Source organism: Monocercomonoides exilis (genome assembly GCF_001643675.1).
Source record: "Monocercomonoides exilis strain PA203 chromosome Unknown scaffold27-1312184, whole genome shotgun sequence".
NCBI lineage: Eukaryota > Preaxostyla > Oxymonadida > Polymastigidae > Monocercomonoides > Monocercomonoides exilis.
Genome location: NW_027150572.1, coordinates 883457 through 910123, shown reverse-complemented (window position 1 = coordinate 910123; position 26667 = coordinate 883457). Strand labels below are relative to the sequence as shown.

Below are 26667 nucleotides of genomic sequence, written 5' to 3'. Positions count from 1 at the left end.
AAATATAATCACATGGGAAATATATATAATCGCATTTTATTTCATTATGGGTGGATTTTTCGTTGAATAATCGATTTTTTGATCAAAAACTTGAATTTTCAAATTTTTCAAAATAATGTTTAAATAAGTCTGAATAACATTTTTAAACATAAAAAATAGTTATTTCAAAAAAAAAAAATTTGTTAATGAAAAGAATTTCCAAAAATAAAAAAATTGACACTTAATTAAATATTTCAAATATTTCTTTTTTTAATTTTTCTGTGTAAAGCAGCATCGTGAATAATCACAATCGGATATATTCACAAAAAGTTGTACAAAAACCGATGTGATTATATCCGGTTTTGACTGTTTTGAAATTTGAGAAGTATTAATGAAGTTAAAAAAAGAAAAGAAAAACTTGTGTATCGGACTAAAAAAACTTTTTTGTTATTATTTTCACTTAATCTCTGTGACATGGCAAGTTAAAAATTCATTTATTTGTCACAAAAAAAAAAAAAAAAAAAAAAAAAAAAAAAAAAAAAAAAAAAAAAAAAAAAAAAAAAACAATAAAATCCAATTAGACGACATTTAACAATCCTCATTAAAATATTGGATAAAAGAAAAAAATTTTGTTTTTCTTTTGTTCATTCAGATTGTATTTTCGAAAACTTATTTTTTGAACCATAATTATCTATTATTCTGTTGTTTTATTCAAACGGTTTTAGCACAATATTCAAAATATTAATGCGGCTAAACCATTTGGATATAATTGCATTATTTGTATTATTACATGTTTTTCGAGGAGTTTTTTGCTTTTTGAATCCTGATGTTTCAGAACATCGAGCAACAATTATATCTCCAATTACAAAAAACATACCAATTATTACACATTGCAAAATTGAAAATAAAATGTTTCAACCTGCTGTCGATTCGGAAAATTATCTGAAATTATTGACGAACTCAAGCTCATCAAATAAATCATTATTAAAAGAGCATTTTGTTTTAGAAAATAAAATGTTAATATATCTTTATAATTCATCGGCAACACTTTCGCTTTTACATTTTCAAGGAAGGGACGATTTGTCATTGATTTTTATTGCACATTCTTCTTCGTGCTTGATTCAGGATTGCATTTTTCATTATCTTGATGCCAAAATACCTCCACTTTTCACTGCGCAAGGGAACCTCAATTTAAGAAATATATCATTTGCTTTTGAACATCCTTTCTTTGTTTTGACAGAGAGTATTCTGTCTTATTCTTCCAATGGAAGAATATCTGCAACAAAATTTTGTGTTTCAAACTTTCATCTTTCGTCTTCTCATTCTCTTTTCACAAAAAGTGCATCTTCTTCTTTTTCTCTGAGCTTTATGACATTTTTAAACATTACGCAAGCAAAAACGGATATCTCTAATGTTGGTGCTTCTTTCAAAGAAATTAGTTATTTTTCCGAAGTGAAATTTCAACATTGCGAAGCTTTTAATGCTGATAATTTTATATATGGCAGCATTATTTCTTTATCAAGTCTTACAGTGAATTCATCATTTTTCAACAATTCTATTCAATCCTCTAGGGTTATAGAATCGGAGAAAAAAGTTATAATCCAATCTTCTTTTTTCAATAACAGAAAAATTTTGAACGCCAATGAGATATATTCTTCAACACAGAATTCAAATATATTTAATGCATGCCAATTTATTAACTGCACAGCAGCAGATGGATCTGGAGGAGCAATTTTAGTTCCGCAAAGCAGCCAAATTTCAATAAGGAATTGCACCTTTATAAACTGCTCTGCTCGATCGTCTTCAAGCGATGCAATGGGAGGTGCTGTCTTTTCAGAGAGTCCTCTTGCTGGGTCGATAATTGAAGAATGCGTCATTCAGAATGCAACATCTCAGAGCCATGGAAGTGCAATTGCTGTTACAGGTACCTACGGCACAGTTTCCATCTCTTCATTAATTTTTTATCAGTGCTCAACTTCAAATGGCAAAGGATCTATCTTCTTTTCTGACTATCCAGAAAATACAGCTTCATCTCCTCTTATTTTTTTAAGTGAAAACATATTCGTTCAAAATTCCGCATCAGGCTCTGCTGGTGCTTCTGGGGCCACAGACGTCTTCTTATCCAACAACTGGCTCTTGGTGTATGGAGAAGAGTCCGTTTTTACACATTGCCGCTCGGTCAGCCCACAGCCGCGTTTCCAAATTGGAACTGCGACTATTTCTTCAGTGCTTATCGAGCCAGATGATGCTCATCAGCAGTCAGAAATACTTGTCTATGCCTCAAATGGAAGCAATAGCCAGTTTTGTGGTTATCTTTCGTTGTTCCCTTGCTTGACAATCGCTTATGCTGCATCGCTTACAACTGCTGCAAGGAATGTGATTGTTCTTCCAAATGAAACGTTTTCCGAAGAACAAGGTTGGATTTTTACTGGCTCGAATGTTTCTATCCGAAAAACCGAATCGACATCTGCCAATCCAGTTGTTGTAAGCAAAGGGCTTATAACAGGAAGCTTTTCAAAAACTGTTCAGCTATCGGAGCTTGCGATTTCACAGAGCGCTTCATCGCGTTCTGTGCTTGACTTGGAAGGATCATCAACTGGAACAATCAATTTCATACTGTGTGCATTCATCACCAACAGCGAATCTCAGTTATTGTATCCGCTTATTACTTTGAAAGGTGGGAAAGTTAATTTTGATCGCTCTACAATCTCACATTTTTCAATGCAAAGCTGCCCTATCTTTGATCTTAATGGAGGATCTGTCAACACTTCAGGCTGTGAAATTTCGCAAGTTAATCTCACCGATCAAGCTGCAATCAGACTTAGTGGTGCTTCTCAATTTCAGTTTGCAAATGGAACGATTGCCTCAGATATAACGAGAACAGCAGGAAATGGTTCATTTGTAGAAGCAATTTTAGGTCAATCGACTTCATCGTTAAAATTCATAAACTCGTCTATCCTCAATGCAAAAACAACAAATGGCTTTGGCGGTGCTGTTTATGCTTATATTTCGCAGTCATCTGCTGAATTCTTGGTAAACTCCACGCTTTCGACTTTCTCATCGTGTGGCGCTGGAGATCTGTCATCGTTTCAAAGAATGGGTGGTGGAGTTGCTCTGCGTTGCTCTCCAACAAGCTCTCAGTTTTGGTTTATGGGAGCGCATCCTTTTGCATCATGCACCGCATTCAAAGCGCAGAAGCTGTTTGTTGAGGCTCCTGGACTAACAAGATTGTCAGCTCAGGCTTCGTTTGCTGCAAACATGGCGACTGACCCGCAGGTTGAGTCGATGCTGTGGAGCGATGAAACAGGAGACGATTCTTGTTATCCGATTCAGCTGTTTTTCAGAGATATGCCAGACTTTGTGGTGGTTAGCTCTGATGACGGCAAAGACAGCAATATCTGCGGCTTGGAAGATATTCCATGTGCAACTTTTTTAGCTTCTTCTTCTTTTTTTTCGTTCTCGCAAAAACGCATTTCATTGAATAATTTTGACTTCACAACACAGCTCACTCTGCGAACCAGCTCCTGGTTAATCAAATCTTCCCCGACATCTTCGCGTACTCCTTCTTTTACTACACACACAAACACCAATTCATCTCTTACAGCAGCTGTTATTGTAGAAACAACTGTAATTTTTCTAAGTGCATCCATTTCAATCCCTTCGATCGTCATTTCACCGAATTACGAGAGTCTGTTTTTGTGTCGCACGTCATCTGGATCGCTTTCATTTGAGCAGTGCACTTTGTCTGCTTCTGATCCATCGTCTCCATTTATGACGCGCCTTTTTTATGCGACAGGAGGTTTGCTCCACATTTTTGATTGCACTGCCCCGCTTCTGCGTTCTCTGAGAAATCCACTCATTGAAGGCAGCAACGGAGCATCACTTTCAGTGTCTTCGTTTTCATTTGTATATTCTCAATCGTCGAGTCCTGCTGCAGGCACTTGGCTTGCTGTTGCGAAAGAAAGAGCCTCGTTGACGTGGGTGAATTCAACGATATCCAACACTGCTGCCAATGAACAGCCGCTTTTTTCTGTTGAAGGAGCCACATTAACTTTGCAGTTGGTGACTTTTATAAACATAACACAAACAGTTAGTTCTGGCGGTGCGATAAGCGTACGCACTCCTTTGTACACTTCTGTGATTGAGCAATGCTCGTTTGTTGAGTGTTCAGTAACAGCCTCTCAATGCTGCGGAGGTTCTTCATATTTTTCACTGAATGAAGGCAACGATATGATTGTTAATGGATCTTCTTTTTCTAAATGTGAGACTCAGACATCAACTGGCTCTAAAGGAAGAGGAGGTGGAATTTATCTGAAGTGCCTAACAACCATTTCTCCCTTTAAACTTATTAATAATGCATTTGCATTGTGCAGAGCAGAGCATGGCCAAAATGTGTTTATTGAGTCGAAAAAATTATTCAATGTCGTCACAAATAATTCATTCCAAGGCAATTTCAACTGGACTGAAGAAAAGGGCTTTCAAGGAGTAGAGCAACCAAACACAGATGAAATTCTTGACTTAAAGCCATTTTTGAATGGAAACACTGGTGTTGTGTTCATATCTTCACGAAGTGGGGTTGATATAGCTGGATGTGGAAGTACTGAGCTTCCGTGCAGCACAATAACATTTGCTCTTAACTATTTTGGAAGTGATACAGATCATGTTCGCTTCCAATTTGGCGACTCGATATATAATCTAAGTTCACCATTTGTCGTAGCCGATACATCAATGAGCATGACCGGAATTGCCAGCAATAAAATGTTGAATTTTTCTTTAAACGGAGTTGTCACTGCTGGTTCGTGTATTGAAACACATGTGAGCACACTGATCGATACAATTTTTTTCTGTTTGCCAACTGATTTATCTCAGGATTGCATATTTCTTTGCGCAGCGGGGGCAATTTCATTTGCATATTGCCAAATTGCTAACGCAAATGGTGCTCTTCCAAATACTGCGTCTCCACTTGGCATAAAGTACTCTTTTCTGAAAGCAAATGGAGGTTTAGTGTATACTTCGAACTGTAATTTTTCTTCGACATTACCATCGTTGAGCGATAAACCTTTCATATTAATATCCAGTGTTCAATCTGCATTTACGGCAAACGCTGTTTCTTTCAACAACTGCAATGGACCGCAATCTCCATTAATCCAAATAGATGATGCGGAAAATGTTAGCCTCACTTTATGCACAATTAGTAACATTTCCATGATTTCATCTTCATTTCTCCAAATAACCAATTGCAATTCTTTCTTTATGGACAGTTGTTCATTTGAGAATGTTGAATCAAACAGAAACGGATCAGCTGTTTATTATGTTGGCATGCGCAATTCAAACGATCAACTATCTCTGCAATTTAATCATTTCACAAATTGCTCATCAACCGGCACATCAACATTTGGTGGTGCTATTTATGCCAATTTACAAAATACGGAAACTTTTGAGCTAATATCCAACAGCTTCGTGAAATGCAAAGCTCCTTCAACTTACGGGTTTGGTGGCTGTGCTGCTTTAATTGACGATAGCGCTCTTCACAACTTTAGCTTCCAGGGCAACACTTACACTGAATGCTCATCATTCAGCGGATGCAATGTATTCTTGATGGGTCCGAATTTGACAGAAATACTTTACGAAAAAGGAAGATTCAGTGATATCCAGGAGGAGCAAATGAGCAACACATCGCTGTATCATCTTTTTATTGGATTTGAAGGAAATGACAAGATTCCGATATCTCTTCAAGCCGTTCTTGCGAATAGAAATCCTGCAGAAGCGTATATCGATGGCCCTGATACTGCGTTTGAAACCAATAGCAGCAAATACATCAACGGTGGCTTTGAGCATACATCTTGTGGAAGTTCTGCATTTCCATGCCGCGATATTCCTGGTGCAATAAGGAACCGTTTACTAGCTTCGTCCGGATGTAAAATTTTTGTGAAGGAAAGCTATGTATTTACTGGGGCATACGTATTTCCATCGCAAATAAATTCTTTGTCTTCAGCTTCAACTTCATCAATTATTGAAATTTATTCAAATCCAACTCCTTCTGCATCTTATTCATCTATGCTTCCCATTTCCTCAGAGTTTATGGTATATTCATCCAAATTTAAAGTTTCATCAACACTGGGTAGTTTAACTTCGCTGTTTCAGACAATGACGGAAGATGCTATTTTGACAGTTTTGAATTTCACGATTGTCTCAACTGGAAATACACAGTTTCATTTTGCATTTGCAAGTTGTCTTCATGGAATAATTCGTTTGGAAAACGCCAATTTTTCTGATATGACTTGGAGAGGCAGCAGTTTTTTGGATGTCGGTGGTCCTTCAGCTGTTTATTGGATCCAATCATTTCTGAGCAATATGCGATCAACGGAAGCCCCTTTTATTTCTGTTTCTTCAGAATCTTCTGTTAGTTTAATCACATTAAATTATTCAAATTCCGCCTCAAGTGAGACAAATGCTTTAGCTTTTCCATTTATCAGAATGGCTGAGCCATCTTCTCTTTCAATTACAAATAGCTATTTTTCTTCTTCTTTTCTGAGTACTTCACTTATTGATTCCCAAAGTTCATCTTCAATCTCAATCAGCAACACAAATTTTTCTTCAATTTCTCGTACAAGCAGCGAAAATAAACAATCAAGCGTTCTTGTTTGCAATCTGTCATCAGATGTTTTGCTGTCCAACAATAGTTTTACAAACTGTTCATCTTCTGCTCCTCAAACTTGTGGAGGAGCGCTTTATTTGAAAATTAAATCAGGATCGTCAATGCAATTTTCTAATTGCGGAATGACAAAGTGCGCAGCGGGTGAAACAATAAGCGCTTTTTCAAATGAAGATGCATTCACAAATGGAGGAAAAGGAGGAGGACTTTATTTAGAAATTCCAGCCGATTATTCAACTTTTGAAATTAAAAACACCACATCTGCTGCTTTATGGAGTGATAATGCCGCACAATTTGGATCAAACATTTTTGTTTTTGCATCCTCTTTGAACGCTTCATTGAAAGCCGAAATGCTTCCCGGCTTTTCGTATGAACAGTGCTGGGGATTGAACGATGCTGTTGGGATGGACTCTTCAGACAGACCTGCTTTTTCGCTTTTCTTTTATCTTGGAGAGCTAGAAAAGGTATTTGTTGACAACAGCGCAAGCTGGAATGCCGTTCCATGCGGACATTCTGAACTTCCTTGCGTCTCATTACCAGTGGCATTGAGCAGAGTCACTTCAGAGAACAAAGAAATTGCAGTTATCTCTTCATTAACAATTCACAATTCATTGACGTTTGATAGCGGGTCAGTTAAAATCACCACAAGTCCAACAAATCCTTCGGCGCAGATGAACATTATTTTTGACGTTGCTTCTTTGAATTCTATGAATGCTGAAACTGCAATTGTGACTTCGAATAGCCCCCTGACAATAGAGTCAATGAATTTGAAGGTTACAAACGTTGCTTCTGCTTCTTGTTTGTTTGAAGTTTGTGCTTCTGCAACAACTCTATCAAATTGCACTTTAAAGCCTCAAGGAACAAATCCATCATTTTCTATAACTTTTCTGGTTGCAAGCGGAGGATTTACAAGCTTGTATAGATTTACATTTGTTCCAGAAGACTTTGCAATCGATCCAACAGCAAAAATCATTCTCAATTGCTCGTTTATTTCAATAAAAAACTCTGCATTTGTTTCATTTGAGGATACTTCATTGAATTGCGCTGAACTATCCGCAAAAGCACTTATTGACATTGAGGAATCTTCAAATATCTCCTTTTCATCCACGCAATTCAATCGCATAAATTCTATTGGATGCAACGGCTCGGCTGTATTAGCTCGATATACTCTTTTAGATTCTCCTTCAAAGAACTTCTCTTTTGTCAATTGCTCATTTGCTCAATGCACTTCTTCGGGTGGAGGTGTTAGTGGAGGCTCCGTTAGCTTTTTACTTGATTCGGCTGTGTGCGCCCCAATCCTGAACAACTGCACTTTTGTGCAATGCTCAGCAGCAGTTAGCGACGAAGGAAGGGGAGGAGGAGTATTCTTTCGATTGACTGATGAGAACTGTGGTTTTAAGATATACAATTTTTCACTTGCTCAATGGAATAATAACTATGCCAAATATGGAAAGAATATATTCATTGATGCTTTGAAACTTAGAAATGCGATATCAACAACTTCTTTTATTGGATTTTTCCCAATCGAGTGGGATCAGCAAGGGTTTGAGTGCTGTGAAAATGAAAATTCGACGAATATTTTGCCTATAAGCAATTTTTTGTTTGATCTTTCTTCTGTTTATGTGAAGTTCGATGGACAAGATGATCAATCGTGCGGGGTGATCAATAATCCATGTATAACCATTGCACAAGCATTTCTTCACCAAGATAATGAGACTCGTTCAGTGAAGGTTATTGAATCCATAACGCAAGCATCGCTTTTGAACTATTCAAGCGGTTCTGTCTCAATATCAGGGTTATCTCCTTCTTCATATTCGCTGCTGACATCAAATGTAACTTCTTTCACTGAAGCTGAAATGTATGATGTTAGCATACCGTGGACATTTTCTTCACTTATCTTTGCGTTTACAACAGATTCTACAACGCTCACAGCAGCAATTAGAATAACCTCCGCATCATTGGATGTGTCTTCTTGCTCTTTACGAACATGCACTGACTCAGAGCGATTCAAATTCTCATTTTTGTATGCTACAGGAGGAACTGTTTCATTCAACACCTTTAAATACGATTTCTCTGCTGTTTCAACGAATTTGCTTTTTGATGGCGTTCCATTTGCATCAATTGGAGGCGAGTGTCATTTGAATCTGATTCACACCACTTTCGAGATGCGTCCATCATCTTTATCTTCTTTCATCATGTGCAGCGAACAATCATCACTGGATCTTCAAGACACAACGTTTAAGAATTTCACTGATTTGACTGCCTCACTTGTCACCTTGAGCACGCTATCAAGCATTTCTATCAGCAATTGTACGTTTGAATCATTGGTGCATACTTCCGGGTCGCTTATTGAGACAGCCACATCTGGCTCAATAACCATCGGTACAACAGTTTTCCAAGGAATTGTCAACAATGAAGGAAATGGTTCTTGCCTTAAGTGCAGCGCTGAGAATGGTGTTATAATCATCCAAAACAACACAATGCGGTTATCCAGTTGCACAACTTCAAACTCTTGTGGAGGCGCGATGTATGTTAAGCTTGAAGGGGATCTTCCTTCATTTAACTTGAACCAAAATTTCATTCAGCAATGCAAAGCAAAAGAGGATGATGGAGGGAAAGGTGGCGGATTGTTCTTGGAGCTATCAAGCACCAACACAAATTTTATGCTCACAAACTCATCTTCTAATGATTGGCTTGACAACAAAGCTGAACAAGGAAAGCACATTTTTGTTGCCTCTCCATCATTATTACTCTCTGCTTCAACAGCACACTTTTCTGGATTCGATTATCAAAATTGGCTAAACGAAGATTTTATTGGGATTGATGGAGATGTAACGAATATATATGTTCCTTTAAAGTATTACTTTTTGCCCAAACCTTCTGGATTTTATGTATCATCAACTGTTACCGGAGCAGAGGATACCACAGCTTGCGGAAACATTGAATATCCATGCTTGACATTATTCTATTCATTTTCTCTGCAAAATGATTCGTTAAGAAAAGTTGTAATTTTTGGAAAGCTGAATCAGAAACAAAAAGTGGCTTTTTCGAATAACGAGCTGCAACTAACAGTCAGCACTCCTCGTGATTCATTGAACATTCAACAAGAATTAGAAGGCGACACCAGCTGCATTGAAACTTCTGTTCCTGTAACTGTTGATGGGCTTCTGTTCACAGTAACTTCATCGCGTTCTCTTTCTTCTATATTTTTAGTATTGGAATCTATTTTGACAGTTTCATCATGTCAACTTCGTCCATTAGATGATGAAAGCGTTCCCCTTAATTTTTCGTTTGCATGTGCCATTGCTGGTGAACTTTGCGTTTCAAATTTTTCTTTTGAGCATTCACCACCTTACCCGCAAAGTCCCATTATTTGTGTGCCTCTTTTTATTGCAAATGGCACAGGAATTCTTACAATGTCTGCTTCAACCATTTTGGGAAGAGCAGCAAGTTCTGAATCTCTGATATTACTATTTGGGAGAAGTGCTTCTCTCACAAATGTATCATTTGGATACTTTGAATCGCTTTCTTCTTCATTGCTTAAATGTTCTAATTCAACAACTGTCTCTTTTGATGGTTGCTCTATTTGCGATACTGTCACATCGGTGCAACTGGATCTTTTATCTTTTTCAGAATGCTATGTGACAATTCACAATTTAACAGTTTCAAACGTTACACTTGTCAATGGAGCTGCAATTTCAACGCTTGATTGCGGATCTGTGACTATTGATGGATGCTCATTTACGTCTGTCAAGAGAAATTCTTTGAGCGGAAGTTGCATTTCATCATCTTCTTCAAATTGGAAGATATCTATTACCAATAATAAATTTTGGAAGTGTTCTTCATCTGGAAGCAGGTCAGGTGGGGGAGCTGTTTTTGCTTCGTTGAATGACACAGCTGAATGGATAATGAGTGGAAATAACATCACAATGTGCACCGCTCTTTCGGACGACAGCACTGGAAAAGGAGGAGGGGTGTTTCTGACTCTCAATTCACTCGAAGTCAAATGGAAATTTTTGCTTAATACAAATGAGTTGAGTGATAATGATGCATCATTCGGAAAAGATCTATTTGTGACAAGCACCGATTTGTCGGCATCTCTAACGCAAGAAAATTTCTGGGCAACCGAAAGAATACCACCGCTTTCTGTTGAATCAATGGCAGGATATACAGATGGCAATGAAACGGTAGCAATTCCTCTGGTGTTCTTCTTTTCATCAATTAGCGATTATATTTTGGTTGGAAAAGATGGATATAACAATGATGCTTGTGGTGTATCAGAGAATATATCTGGTGTGGCTGTTTATTATCCTTGTGAATCGTTGGATTATGCATTCCAAAGACGGAATACTGAAACTCGCAAAGCAAAAATTTTGGAAGCCTGCAACCAAGTTGTCGCATTAACATCGTACACAGAAGGATCAGTCGAAATAACAAGTTCAACAGAAGGAGATATTGCAATAATTAACATGCTCCAAACGGGCATTTCAGTTACAGTTGAATTTGAAGTCAAAGTGCCTTGGACATTATCCTTTATTCAGTTCAACTTCACATCTCCATCATATTATCTAACAACTCTTTTCTTGGTTTCAACTTCTTCGTTAACGTTATCCACCTGCTCGCTTAAACCAAAAACAGATGAATCTTCATTCAATTTTTCGTTTATAACTGTTCAGAATGGAATTCTAATGATTGAGGGCTTTTCAATAGATCTCACAGACACTTTGACTTCTGATCCTCTTTTCGATGCCTTTCCAATGATTGAAATTACAAGCGGTAAGGCGACTATTTCTTCTTCGTCATTTGAAAAAAGAGCTTCAAACAGTGTTCCTTTATTGAAGGTCCCACAATCTGGGCAACTTATTCTGCAAAATACGAAATTTCAGAATTACGAAAGTTTATCTCAGCCTCTTATTTCTGTCAGCGGATCAGGAGTTGCCTCAATTTATAACAATGAAAGTGATTTGATTTCATTTAAAAACATTCAAAGCTCAGCGTGCATTTTATCTGCAAGCGATTCATCAAAGTTAACATTGAATGGAGTTGATTTTAATTCTATCATTCTTCAAAGATCATCAACTATTGAGAGCAATTCACTTGGTGAGTTTTCAATGGAAAGCTGCGGTTTTGATTTGATTTCACTTACTGATGGAAATGGTTCGGCTCTTAACGTTATCGCAAAAGATGGATCCACAACAATCAGCAACAACACTTTCACATATTCATGTGTTAAGTCTGCAGCAAATTGTGGTGGAGCAATTTTCTGTGAGGTTTCTTCAACAACATCTGTTCCGTCGTTCACAAACAATTCATTTTCTTCATGCTCAGCTCCATTCATTGAAGGAGCAAATGGAAAGGGAGGAGCAATATTTTTCCTCATTGATGATCGGTTATGTACTTTCAGCCTGACGGTTTTTGAAACCACAATTCTTGCAGATAATAAAGCCGAACATGGTAATGTTTTATTCATTGCATCTCCAGAATTGAGAACCACTATTTCTGCTGATTCTGCATTTGTGAACTTTGATAAGCCAAATATGGATGAATACGATTATTGTGGATACGACCTTCCTGATATGGCATCTGTTGTTCCAATAAAGTTCTATTTCTCTGGTTCGCCTCTTGTTTTTGTGTCAACGAGCGGAACTGACAGCACTGCTTGCGGATCTGAAGAATATCCTTGTGCTTCGATTGCATATTTGTTTAATCAGCAGAATGGAACAAATGAAAAAAGTGCGAAAATTGTACAGTCAGTGAACCAAGCAAATGAGCTGAGCTACTCTGAAGGGACGGTTACAATCCAAGCTTCCCAAGAAGATGAAAATGTTTCATTAAACATTAACCAACAGACAGAAAGCAATTCAAACATATTTGTTATTTCTGTTCCTTGGGAAATATATTCAACAACTTTTTCGGCTTTATCTTTTTCTGCTTCTCTTCGTTCAATCTTTAAAGTGACTTCATCTTCACTGAAGTTAGTTAGTTGCAAATTAATACCAAAGGATGATTCTACAGCATTGACTTTTTCATTTCTATCGGTTCTTGCAGGTGTAGTGAAAGTTACTGGATTTTCATTTGTTCTGAATGTTTCAACATCTGTGATGCCTTTATTTGAAGGATCTTCAATGATCACTGTGAGCGCAGGAGATGTAACTATTGAAAGTTCCTCAATAAAGCAAAGAGGCTCAACGGATGCGCCTCTCATAAGTGCGTCTGGAACAGGGAGGATATTTTTGAGCAGCACTTCTTTTTATGAATTTAAATCTTTGACTTCTCCTTTGATTTCGTCAAGTGGAAGTTCGATGATTTCATTCAATCAAACTGATTCAGGCGCTGTTACATTTTCAGATATGGATTCTTTAGAGACCTCTTTAATAGAATGTTGTGACTTGTCAAACATTTCTTTATTATGCGCTGTATTTAGTAATATTTCTTTATCCAATTTTTGCCCAATTGAAATTAGAACAAGAGGAACAGTAAATATTGCTCAATGCCCATTTTTATCGATTTTAAGGAGGTCTGGAAAAGGCTCATGTTTGAATGCTGAATTGGACGCTGGTTCGAATTTGGTGTTGGATGAATGCTTCTTTTCAAATTGTACTGTTGAAGGCGATAATGCGGAAGGTGGCGCAGTTTATTGTTGCATGATCGATGCAACTGCTTCTGCAAGGTTCATTGCCAACTCATTTAAAGATTGTGCAGTTCCAACAACATCTGGAAGAGGTGGTGCTGTTATGGTTGTGTGCTCAGATGCCAATTGTTTCTTGGCGTTCGAAAACAAAACTATCTCTGGAAGTTCTTTCAAATCAAACGTCTTTACAGGATGTTCTGCTCGAAATGGACATTCGATTTTTATATCGGCACCAAATCTTTCAACTTCTATCACAAGAAATAGCTTTGCTTTCTTTTCCTATTATGATACCAATAAATACCCAACTGTTGAAGAGCAGTGGGCTTGGGATCGTAATGACCTTGTTGGCGTATATTACTCCAATCCAACTATTTTCTTATCTCTTGGTTATTTCCTTATGGATCAATCTGAGTTCATTCTTGTACAATCCAATACTTTAAATGGAGAAGATGTTTCGAATTGCGGAATTTACGATAATCCATGTGCAACGATTCCGTATGCAATAAACAGGCAGACACGCTCTCTTAATCATCACATTGCGAGAGATTCTATAAAAATTATGGTGGACACATCGGTTTTGCTAAAAGAAGAGATTGTTCCAGATGCTTTTCCTTTTGAGCTGAAATCAAAAAGCGAAGATAACAGCACACTTACAATTGTTCAGATAGCAGCGTTAACAGCTTCAGAGCTGGAATCAATAACACCTCGAGAAGAACTTATCCTCTTTAATAATTCAGCTTCATCATTCACTGGAATTACTTTTAGCATTCCGTCGTCTTTGAATAATCGACTTCAGCTTATTAAGTTAACATCAAATTCGTTGAATATGATGAATTGCAAACTAACGGCACAATCTTCGACTTCAATTTCATATCATTTTGTAACAGCAACCGATGGATCACTGCACTTAACTGATTTTTCAATGGGGAGTGCATCATTTACTGGCCACATTGGTTCTCAATCGCCTTCATTTGGCTTAGCCTCGTTTATTAACACAGTTGCTTCAACAATTACAGTCACTTTGACTGATTGCTCATTCAAGGATGTGAAAATGACAGAATCCCCGTTCATTCTGGGCAATGAAAAAGTCACTTTAATTGCTGAAGGCACTTTATTTGATAGTTTCACTGTTTCAGGGCCAACTAATGTTATTGAATTGAAAGCAACTTCTTCGTTGATTCTACAAAGTGCGGAACAATCAGATGGATCTGCTATTCAAACAGCTTTTCGATCAATTAATCTTCAAAATGGTGCTGTTATTAGAGCTTTGAATCCATCTTTACTAAGCATAACAGCTGCTTTTGAGAAGAACCGAAGGACAACCGGATATGGAAGCTGTATTTTTATGGGGGATGAGTCATTATACGAATTGATAGCGCCTGATGTGTATAGCCCCACTGAAAATTCCGTTGCGTCTATCATTCATCTTTTTAACAGCAGTTTCTTAACGTGCCAAACGCTTGGAAGAAATTCACTTGGCGGTAGTGTGTGCTTGCTTTTACAGACAGGAATGATGGAAACAAAAGTTGAGGACACCAGCTTTACCAACTGCTCTGCCCCATTTGAAGAAGGACTGAACGGAAAAGGCGGGGCAATTTATTTGCATCTCGACCAGTTTTCTGCCACTTGGAATATTGTGACTTACAATTCTGATGGAATTGAGCTTTTTTCAGAGAATAATGCAGAATTTGGATCGAACCTGTTTGTCGCGAGCTATAACATCAAATCTTCTGTTAATTCGCGAAGACTTGTTCTTTCGGATGAATCGTGTCCTTATGTACTGGAATACCAGGGCTACGACAAGTTAGATCCGTCTGTTGTTGTTGTTCTCTGCAATTATCTTCGAAGCCTCGAAGACCAAATATTCGTTAGCGAGCAGAGCGGAAACGACGACTCTTCCTGCGGCTTCCCCGAAACTCCGTGCAAAACCCTGCATCAAGCTGTTTCCCGCTGGGAAGAATCGACGCTTGCTGCTGAATCTGTTGTGCCTGATGATACAACTGTTTGCACTGTCACAGTTATGAATAATGTCGTTTTGGCCAAGCAATTTGTCCCTTCGGAATCGTATGCTCTTTTGCTTGCCGGGAAAAGCATCACAAATCAGATACTTCGGATATCTTCGTTGGAAGCAGCGCAAACAACAGGAATGATAACTTCAAATAACAATTTAGCAATAAAAAAATTGATTATTCAACTTCCGCAAAATTTAAATGCGTCTTCTTTCTTGCAAGTTGGAAATGGCGTTGCTGAATTATCCAATTGCACGATTCAGGCATATGAAAATATCCTCAATTTTGTATTCATGCAATTAACTAGAAGCTCTGCAACTTTAAGTGAAATTGTAATCAATCCAATTTCTCAAACACAGTTCGATTTTATAATTGTTGAAGCCACTTCTTCACTTTCCATCAATAAACTTAATATCAGATCTTCAATATTTGAAGAAACTTCCTTCGTCTCATTTTCTAATCAGTCTTCTTTGATATGCACTGAAAGTGCTTTCAGATCCACAAATCTTACAGCAAATCCATTGTTTTCAAGTAGTGGGAATAATTTTGTGGAACTTTCGCTTTGCAATTTCTCAATGATTCAGTCAACTTCTTCGCAAGGTTCCGTTCTGTTTAATAAAAGGAAAACAACTTTATCTTCCTCTCCCACGAGGAAAACATTTGATTCAAGGAAAATGAATGAAGATGAAGATGATTCAATTATCGTAGCAAATAACACGTTTATCACTTGCACAGTCAGCGGAGCAAGTAGTTGCGGAGGAGCGCTTTCTGTAGAATGCGACAGCGAGCCTTTTGCGCTTCAGATAGAAGATAACAGCTTCAAGTCATGCAGCGCATCTGTTGATGAAATGAACGGAAAAGGTGGAGCTGTGGCATTGAACTTCTTGAAGACATACATCAACTGGAAGCTTAGCACTTCTCAGTTTCCTGTTGCTGGATTAGCTGGTGAAAATATAGCTTCAATTGGAAGGGATGTATATATTGAATCAATCAATCTCACGAAATCCATAACAATAGAGCGATTCTCAGATCTTGATTCTTCAAATTTGAGCGTTAACTTTGACAAATTATCATTGATATGTCATGAAAATACATTTGAAGATTACTGGATACCCACTTTGTATTATGTTATTCCGTTTGACTTTGAAAGTGTCACTCTGCTAGTAAAGCCAGCTTCATATTTGCAGTCACTTAATGCAAACAATATTCAGAATAGCGACAAAAGGAATGGTCCATCTGATTTTATTGATGAGATGGAAGAGAAGACTTACGCCTTTACTGTTGCATATGCATCAATTGATGGAAATCCAACAAGTGCCTGCGGATTTTCTGAGTATCCTTGCAGTTCAATAAATCAGGCAGTAATTCGCGGGCAAAGCAACGCTCTTACAAGTGAAGTCGGCTGGATGAAAGCTTCAAATGCAGAAGACACTACAAATGTTGCTGTTAAAGTCAAAACAAATGTTCGTGTTGGTGATGCTTGCAATGTTTTGGTTGATAAGTTGATGATTATCTCAAATTCAGTTAAATTGTGCACATTATATTTAAACTTTGCATCTGAAGGTTCGGATAATACTGTTTTTCACAATGAAAAAAGTTTGTTCTTTGGAAGAGTTAACTTTGAAGTGGAAAATCTTCCATCAAGCGCAGTTATTATTCGTCAATCTGACAACATATTGAATTTGACGACTTGCTCAATAAACTCTTCTTCAAACACAATTTCAAACACTTTTGTCGAAGGAATTGACGGTACAATTATAATTAATGACTTTTCCATAAAACAGCAATCAGTAACTTCATGTTTTGTGAATTTGACAGAAGGAGCTTTTTCATTCACAACGAAGTTTACATTTCTTTTATCAAGTTTTGACAGCGCGCAATCATTCTTTTCGGTTGCGACAGCAAAAAGTGCAATCTTTGATTCGTTTACAATAACTAATTCCTCATTTAACAACACAATCGTAAGCCTTCTTCCAAACGATTTGAACGAAGCACAACAATTTCTTTCTCTTCAGTCTTTTCAATGCAGTTACAATTCATTTACTGGAAACAATCCAGTTATTTCACTTGGAAGCGGAACTCGGGCTAAGATTAGTTCTTCAAGATTCTCAAACAGTTCGGTTGAGTCATCATTTATATCACAAATCCAAACGGATACACTCGAATTGGATGATGTTACATTCTTTCAATTCACTCTAAGTGGAATCTCACTCATCACTTCTTCTTATGCCACTGCGCTCTCTGTGAATAACAGCAGATTTATGTCAGTGAAGAGCAGTTCAAGTTGTGGTGGGTGTTTTTCATTTGAAGAAGGAGATGGAATTTCACTTGAAAATTTGTGTTCAGTTTCAATTTCTAACTCTCTTTTTTACAGCTGCAACATCCAATTTGGAGAAAACATTGCAACCAACGGAAAAGGTGGTGGCGTAGCCGCACAGCTTAAGCAAGGCACAACATTTGTTATTAAATCTTCAAATTTTTCGCAATGCATTGCTCCATATAATGTTGTTGATGCTAATGGAAGAGGAGGTGCAATTTTTATAGAATGTGTCACAAGTTCAATTGACTGGCTGCTTGAAGAGTTAATATTCCCTGCTTCTGATGATGGGAATGCCAATCAAGCTAAATGTGGGCGAAATGTATTCATTGTTTCAAGTAACCTTCTTCAAACTATAACCAAAGAAAGATTCGCTTTGGATCTCTCCGATGTTTTGAATGAATGCTCCAGTTTTTTGCTCCGCAGCTACGAAGGTTGCTATAAAAATGACGAAGACTTGATTCTCCCACTTCAATACTATCTCACAGAAAGAGACTTTGTTATCGACGGTGAAGGGGAAGAAACGAAAAAGATACTCATGACGTATGTTTCTCAAGAAGGGGTTGACACCGAAACATGTGGCTTTATATGCTATCCTTGCCAATCTTTGAATGCTGCTGTGGATCGAGTTGTTTCATTTGAAGGCGCTGATGCAAAATATATCAATGTAACTGTTGTTGGAAATGCATCAATTATAAGCGCTTATACAAACCCAATGATTGAGTTCACTTTCCATTCATCCAGTGCTGAACATTTGAGTAATGCTGCTGTAAGTGTTCCGGCTGAATCCAGCGATGCTTTCGCATTTAGCAACAGCCATGCAATGAGTTTTGTTAGGATGTGCATATGCATTGAATCATTACCACAAGATGCTGTTTGTATTAGGCAGGCTGGAGGGCATCTCACATTTAAAGAATCTTCTTTATCAGCTTCTATAAATTCTGTTACAAATGATTTCATTCAAATAACTGGTGGCTCTTTAGATATTGAAAACTTTTTCGTCTCGCCTTCTGTCTTAATTCAACCAACACTTCGGAGAAAACAGGACAATAACGATGTTTTCGCATTTACTAATGCTTCTTTCTTATCTGCAGATGGAAATGGAATTATAATCGAAATAGAAAATTTGACAGTTCAATCTGTTGCTGTTGAGTCGGAGCGTTTCTTTATTTCATTGAAAAATGAATGCCAGTTTTCAATAAGTAATTCTTCATTTAACAAAATCGAGGCAGCTTCATCAATATTTTTGCTTAATTCAAGCGATTCTGTTGCATTTGAAAATGCACTCTTTTCTTCTATGAAGATCATTGATTCTGCAGTAATAAACTCGATAAATTCAAGTGAGCTTCTGATTAATGGTTGTAATTTCACTGATATTCAAAGGCAAGCTGGAAATGGCTCATGCATTAACTTAAATGAAGGAAGCAGGCAAGAAGGATCTTCATCGTCTGTTTTAATAAAAAATTCTACTTTTAGAAATTGCTCTGTTTCAGATGATGAAGGCATTTTGGTTGAGGGATGTGGTGGAGCCATATACGCGCAGCTGAATTTAGGGTGTTCTGTCTTGATTGATGGGCAATGTTCATTTGTAAATTGCTCGACTCCATTTAGCTCTCTGAATGCAAAAGGGCTTGGAGGTGCTATCTTCCTTTATTTGCTTAGTGCTGATGCGTCGTGGAAAGTCGAAAGCGCGCTGTTTTCGGATGATGAAGCGTTGCATAATAAAGCATTATTTGGAAGAGATTTGTTTGTTGCTTCTCCAAATCTGACAATAAGCATTACTCCAGAAAGGCTTTCTTGCGAAGCTTCGAAAGCGGCTCTTTTGGAGAATCCGAGGTTATTTGATCATTCCGCAGTGCAAGGTTTTGATGGTGAAGATATACTGAATCCAATTCCACTGCGTTATTATTTACTTGATTTTGAAACAAGAAATATTTCATTTATTGAAGGAGATTCAGAAAGTGAAGTTGTTGTTGGATATGTCAGCATATATGGAGTGAGTACTTCTGCCTGTGGATACGAGAATTATTCGTGCAACACTCTTCAATGGATGGAGGAGAGGCTAATCAGTTCTGTTGATGCGTCAAAGCCTGTTCTGGAAGTTATAAATGAATCAGTTGTCATTGACGAAGAGTTTTCCTCCAAATTTGATAAACTGAAAATCGAAAAAAATTCGCTCAACGAAAAATTTGTGTTACAAGCAGAACAAATTGAACAAGGAAGTCAAAAGGGAGTAATCTTCAATTCAAAAGTTCTTTTCATTTCTGGGATATCTTTTTGCGTTCCTTGTTCTTTTCCAGTGCATCAGTCATTTATTTATCAAGAAAGCGGAGAATTGTATCTTTCTTTTGGTGAATTACTCCTTTCAGATCCTTCTACACCAATTTCTTATCCAATACTGAACTTGATAGGTGGTTCGGCTTATATAACTACATTTGAAATAAAACCATACGCTATTTTACCTGATATTCCTTTGAATGAAGTGAAATTCAATGATACATCATTTATTGTTGCAGATGGGGAGAATGCAATTTGCACTGTCAAAGAGTTAACTGTGGCAAATACAGTTATTTCTGGCATAACTCCATTTTTATATTCAACAAACAAATCTTCATTAACTTTGAGCAATTTAACATTTGCAAATGTTTCTAATTTTGCAGCTGAATTGTTATGTATCGATGGAAGCGAAGCATCTTCGTTGAGCAACTTGATACTTAATAATTTGACAACAAATGGTGACAAGCCACTTATTTCTTTGAATACACAAAATTCTTTAACACTTTCGTCTTCCTCGCTTTCAACAATTACTTCAGCTTATGCTCCAATTTTATCAATAACAGGTGCTCAGGATTTGTCAATCACTGATGTTAATTTATCATTTATCAATCAAAATTTGAAGGCTGCAATTTCTATAATGTCAACAATCGGAGATATTTCTATTGAAAAAGTGAAGTTTTCAAATGTTACCAGAAATGCAAGTGATGGATCTTGTATTTATGTTAAACATGGTGATTCTACAAACGAATCTTCTATTAATTCAGCAATATCAAACCTGCAACTTGGTAATTGTTCATTTGAGAATTGTTGCATTGATTCTGAATCGTCAAGTAATTCAGGTGGAGCAGTTTTCATGGAAATATATACAGAAATCCAATTTGATATTTCAAATTCAACATTCACTGCGTGTATCGCACAAGAGACGGATGAACAGCCAAGTTTTGGAGGTGCTCTCTTTCTTAAGTTTGGGATTTGCTCTTCAGACTGGAAGATAACCACTTCTAACTTTCCTTCACTTGATGATTTATTGAAGAACTATGCAACTTTTGGACGAGATCTATTTGTTTCTTCTATAAATCTAACAGAGACGATAACTGATTCAACGCTTCCTGATATTCAGCCGGACAATTATTGGTTTGATCACTCGTCGTTGGAAGGGTTTAATAACAATGTTGAACCATCAATTCCTTTGCGGTATTTTATTATTCATTTTCCGAAGCAAGCTATATCATTTTCTGATTCTGATTTTGAAGAAGAAGAAGAAGAGGTTCCAGTAGGATATGTTAGCTCAAAAGGAATTGATACAGTTGCTTGCGGATTCGTGAATTACACTTGTGAGACTATTCATTGGATCGAGCAAAGAATTATTAACACGACAACGAGTGCAAAAGCTATCATCGTTGTGAATGAAACTGTTGTGCTCCAAAAAGAATACAGCAGTTTATTGGATAGCCTGTCAATCCTGCCGGATACTACGAAAAGCTATAGCCACCTCATATTTGCAGATTCTGAAGAAGGTTCTTTAAAAGGGCTAATTTCAAATCAAAAAGTGATTTCTATTTCTTCTGTTTCTTTATGCACCCCTTCCTCTTTGTTGAATCACGAAACTTTATTCCTTCAATTGGAGGGAAAACTTACAATTAAAAACTCAAACATAATACCAGTTGAATCTGATTCAACACTCAGTTATCCGCTCTTTATTGTCACTGGAGGGTCTCTTACTGTTTCAGATTTCGAAATTGTACCTGTTCTCCCTCTTTCATCGGATGAAGTCCATCAAGAAAGCATATATCTGAGGATAATGAACTCTTTGCAACACCAGAAAAATCAGGACTCATCACCTCCAGCAATTCAAATTAACAAATCATCTCTTTTGCTTATTAATGGAACTGGAAAAACATCGCTTACAAGAATGGCAGTGAAGGAGCTTCAATTAGCCGACGAAAATCCATCTTTGTTCATTCAAAATGGAGCATCCATTTCGTTTGAATCGTGTATATTTGACGGAATTAGCTTTCCAGCTTCTTCGCTTCTTTCAACTACAACAGGAGAATTAATCATTGAATCATCATCATTTTCAAATATGAACTGTATTTCATCTCCTCTAATCACTTCTGAAACATCGCGTTCATTTTCAATGACAAACAGTAATTTTACAAATATTGCCAGAGAATCAGGAGATGGAACATGTCTTCACTTTGAGGAAGGTGACCTCCCTGAATCATCACTTGCTGGTATAGAAAAAACAGTCGCGATATCTGATTGCAATTTTACAAATTGTTGCATAAAGAATTCTTTGAATGAAAACAACGAAGGAAGAGGAGGAAGTATTTTTGCCCGATTACGCACTGGAGTCAGTTGGACGTTTGACAATTCATCAATAACTCACTCTTCGGCTCCGTATGGTAGTAGTTCATCCAAAGGAAAAGGAGGAGGGATCATGATTTATGCTGTTGAAAGCGCTTTGGATTGGAAAATAAATCCAATTTCTTTCCCTGAACTGGGTCATTCTGATCAAAATCAAGCATTTTCAGGAAGAGACATTTTTATTTCGAGTCCGGAATTGAATGCTACCGTGACAAAACTATCTTTCATTTGGGATACTTGGGATTATCAGCAGTCATATCGCTTTGACCATTCATCGATGGAAGGATACAATGAACACAATTCTGAATGTGTTATTCCTCTTCCCTACTATTTGTATCAGCTTCATCCAACCATTTATGTTTCAACGCCACTTGGATTCGATTCAACGGCTTGTGGATTCGACAATTACACCTGTCAAACGCTTCCTTGGGCAATTTGGCGCCAGACTGGAAACGATGAAGCAGTCGAAGGTGATGTGACGGTCAATTCTACTGTGATTGTGAAAGAAGAATATCAAATTATCACAAAATCACTTAATATAAATTCAAATGAATCGCAAAGCCAAATTATTGTACAAAACGGAGTTGATCAAGCTCTTGATGCAATTTTGTTAAACAAAAAAATTTTATCATTTACGAACATTGATTTCTTCCTCCCTCAGTCAGTTGATCAGCATCAATCTTTCATTCACAACAAGGCAGAAGGAACAATTTCAATTAATAATTCGCATCTGATTGCTTTTGACGTTTCGCATGAGTTGCAATATCCATTTTTGATAATTGAAAGCGGCTCGGCAACAATCGAATCATTTTTTGTTGAGCCTTATTTATCAGCAACTGACGCAATTGAAAATCCGAATGAACTAAATATCTCAATAAACTCCAGTTCGCTAATGATAGTAAAAGGAGAAGCAACGTCTTTATCAATCGAAAATTCATCATTTTCCTCGATTCATTTAATTGGAAGCAACGCATTTATAAGCATTATGGAATCAGCTTCTTTTGCGATTGCAAATTCAAATGTTACTCATATGACAAAAGTGTCTTGTTCGTTTGTGGAGTTGAATGAACCAAGAAATTGCGAAATAGAATCAATTTTTGTTGAAGAAATAAACGCAACAGGCGAAAGTGCATTTATTAATATTATTGATTGTGTTGATTTAACTTTACAGAATTCAAACTTTTCTCGTATAAGAGCAACTTCATCGTCTTTCATCGATATAACGAGATGTAAAAATGGAAGTATTTCACTGCTCAGTTTAGAAAATTGCGAGTTAACAACAGCATCTACAATCTCAGTTTCGAATGCAAATGGCAAGCTATCTTTAATTGATTGCACTTTTAAACATATCAAGCGTTATTCAAGCGATGGTTCTTGTTTATCTTTTAACGAAATTGAATCAGTGAGGTATTCTTCAAAAAGGAATGAAGAAGGAGACATTGAAAATTATTGCGAAATTGCAGAAGATTCAATTGTGATAAAAGTTGAAAGTTGCCATTTTGAAGATTGCTGTGTTTTGAAAGCAGAAGAAGCTGAAAAAGATGCAGTTGGAGGCGCGTTGTATTGTTTAATGAATCATGATTTGTCGTTTATTGTGAATTGTTCAACATTTATTGCATGCACAGCCCCATCAAGAGAAGACAAAAATGAGCAAGGATGTGGAGGAGGCATTCACTTAAAATTATCTGAAAGCGACTCAAATTGGATTGTCGCATCACCAATCTTTCCAAACAGAGACGAAAGTGATTTCGTTGAGAAACAGAATAAAGCTAGATTTGGGAGGGATTTATTCGTATATTCGCCAGATCTGACAGAAAGCGTTCAAAAGTGCAGACTTGATCCAATTGAAATACCGGAATCTCCGTTGTCTTTTGATTGGAGTTCGCTTTGTGGATTTGACAGGTTCAATGAAACGATAGCCATTCCTATTCTGTTTTATTTAATGAATGCGAAATTCCAGTCTAGCACACAGATTTTGTTGTCGCCATCTGGTGTGGATACATCTGCTTGCGGCTTTTTTGTTGAATATCCTTGTCAAACAGTACCATTTTCAATTGCAAATAGATTCTACGAAGGAAAAGCGTTTTCTATTATTAATGAAATTCTTTTTGATGAATGTTTCCATAATACGCAAGAAAATGTTAATATTAAAAGCAATGAAGATAACGAGAAGGCAAATTTAGTTTTCAGAATTCCATCTTCTCTTGATAGCTTCAACGGAATTTTTGAGATTTCTGGCTCAACAACTCTTGAATTACTTGCGCTTTGCATTCCTTCTTCTTTATCAACTCTTTCGTCTGTCATCTATTTAAAGTCATCTTCGCTCACTTTATCTGATTGCACTCTAATTCCATTTGAGAGAAATCACACATTTTCTGGAACACTTATATGCGTTTCAGGAGGCACCTTGCATTTGAACACATTTGTCATTGATAGATCCCAATTTGCAACAGAACTGCCTCAATTTACAAATGCGAATACTTCTCTTAATAAGACTGTATTCAATTCTGCAATTGTGTTCAAACTTATAAGTGCAAATGATTCGAACCCAAGTGCCAACGTTCATTCTCTAATTGTATTTAATACCACATTCAGTGCAAGCAGCAAGCTATTTGAAGTGAAAGAGAAATGTACTCTTTTCCTGAATGATTTTCAAATAAGTGATTGCGTTGTATCTTCATCTGAAGAAGATGCCGGAATCATATGGTGTGACACGGGGGGCTCTACAACTTTGAATCGCTGCTCAGCTTTATCTGTCAAAAGTAACAACAGCGCTATTTTAAATGTGAGATGGGGGTCAGAAATTACAGTTATTGATTGTACATTCACTTCAATCAATAGAAACTACACAAGAGGAGCTGCAATTTGCATCCAGGAACCTCATGAAGCATCTAATCAGGCAGAATCGGCTGATTCGGAAACTTCTGATTACCAAAACAGATATGTTATTAGGAATTGTTCGTTTGAAGATTGTTCAATAACTCCTCCATGGAACACAGTTTATTTGAGAGGAGATGGAAGTGCAATTTATGCTCATCTTCAATCATTTTCTCCGATCGCTTCTCAATCAAAATTGAACAATTCAGACGAAGTTGTTCTCCTTATTTCAAATTGTTCATTTACAAAATGTGTTTCCCCTTCAAATGAGTCAGATGAAACAAAAGGATTTGGAGGAGGAGTATTCTTAAATTTTGCTGACGCCTCTGTTCCTTGGTCAATGAGCGACATTATTTATCCAAAAAGAGAAGAGGAAAACTTTGATACCGATAAGAATGTGGCTTCTTTTGGAAGGGATTTGTTCATATCTTCTCCTTCTCTTTCGGAGTCTGTAGATTATTCAACCAAGCTTTGCTTTGCTGATTTGAGTTATGAAGCCGATGCTTCTTCTCTTGAAGGAAGAAATGGTCATTCTTCAACTGAACAAGTTCCACTAGTGTTCCTTTTGCTTCTGCTGAATGAATCAGTTTTTGTAACGAGCAATGGATGCGATTCAATCGGTTGTGGGTTCAAGTCATTCCCATGCTGCTCCCTTAGATATGCAATTGAAAGGCAAAAGGACGAACTGCTGAAAAGAGATGCAAAGATCGCTGATTTGAACGGAGCGATCCATCCACTCCCATTAACAGTCTTAGGAAATGTTAGCGTTATTTCAAGTGTTATTCTGAAAGAAGCTTTAAGTGTCTCAGATGATTTGAACGTCAATGTCCATTCATTTGATAAAGAAACGATGTCAGACTTTTCTGTTCAGCTTTCTGAAGAACCTGAAGTGATTTCTCAATCTGTGATCTCCATCGATGGCAACTTATGCTTCTCTAATATTTCCATCAATTTTGGAAACGCAGCGTCTGATACTTTAAACATTTTCTCATCAAAGGGGAATCTGAAGCTTGAAGATTGCTTATTTTCATATTCAGGTGACGAAAACGAATTGAATTTGGTTGTGATAAACGTTGAAAGTGGTAGCTTGAATGTAACAATATTTTCTATTGTGAATGCTGTGACTCCAACCTTTACTCGCCCATTCTTCGTCATATCTGCATCAAATGCTGTTTTCACAAAGATAAATGTCAACGAGATATTGATGGAGAACAAAAGCTCTTTCATTCAAGTTTTATCTTCGGCTGGCCAATCTTCAATATTGATAAGCCAATCATCGCTATCAAATATCGCACTTAGCGATGCAAGTTTGATATATATCGAAGAGAGCGGGGAGTTTGCAATTGAAAATTCTTCATTTGAAAACATTGCTCGAACATTTGGAGATGGATCGTGCATTTCAATTGAATGTTCTGATGGTTCTTCAACAAATATTTTAGCTTCAAATAATTCAACCAAAAACAATTATTTTAGCAAGATGTCTGCTTTAAAGACAGTTAAAAATGCTTTCAATGAATTTTTCAATGAAGCTGATCAAAAAACTATAATAATAACC

The 26667-nt window shown here is 37.0% G+C and overlaps 1 protein-coding gene across 1 annotated transcript in view; it reads left to right on the top strand.

Moving 5' to 3' along the window:
• Positions 1–1794: 1794 nt before the first annotated feature.
• MONOS_4015 (uncharacterized protein) overlaps positions 1795–26667 on the top strand; it is a gene marked incomplete at its 5' end in the record, with an annotated part of 30534 nt that continues 5661 nt past the window's right edge. Inside the window, 3 exons of the mRNA XM_067874054.1 lie at positions 1795–4985; positions 5241–16837; positions 17093–26419. Of these exons, the coding sequence (XP_067726025.1) occupies positions 1795–4985; positions 5241–16837; positions 17093–26419 (24115 nt within the window). The remainder of the gene's footprint in view (positions 4986–5240; positions 16838–17092; positions 26420–26667) is intronic.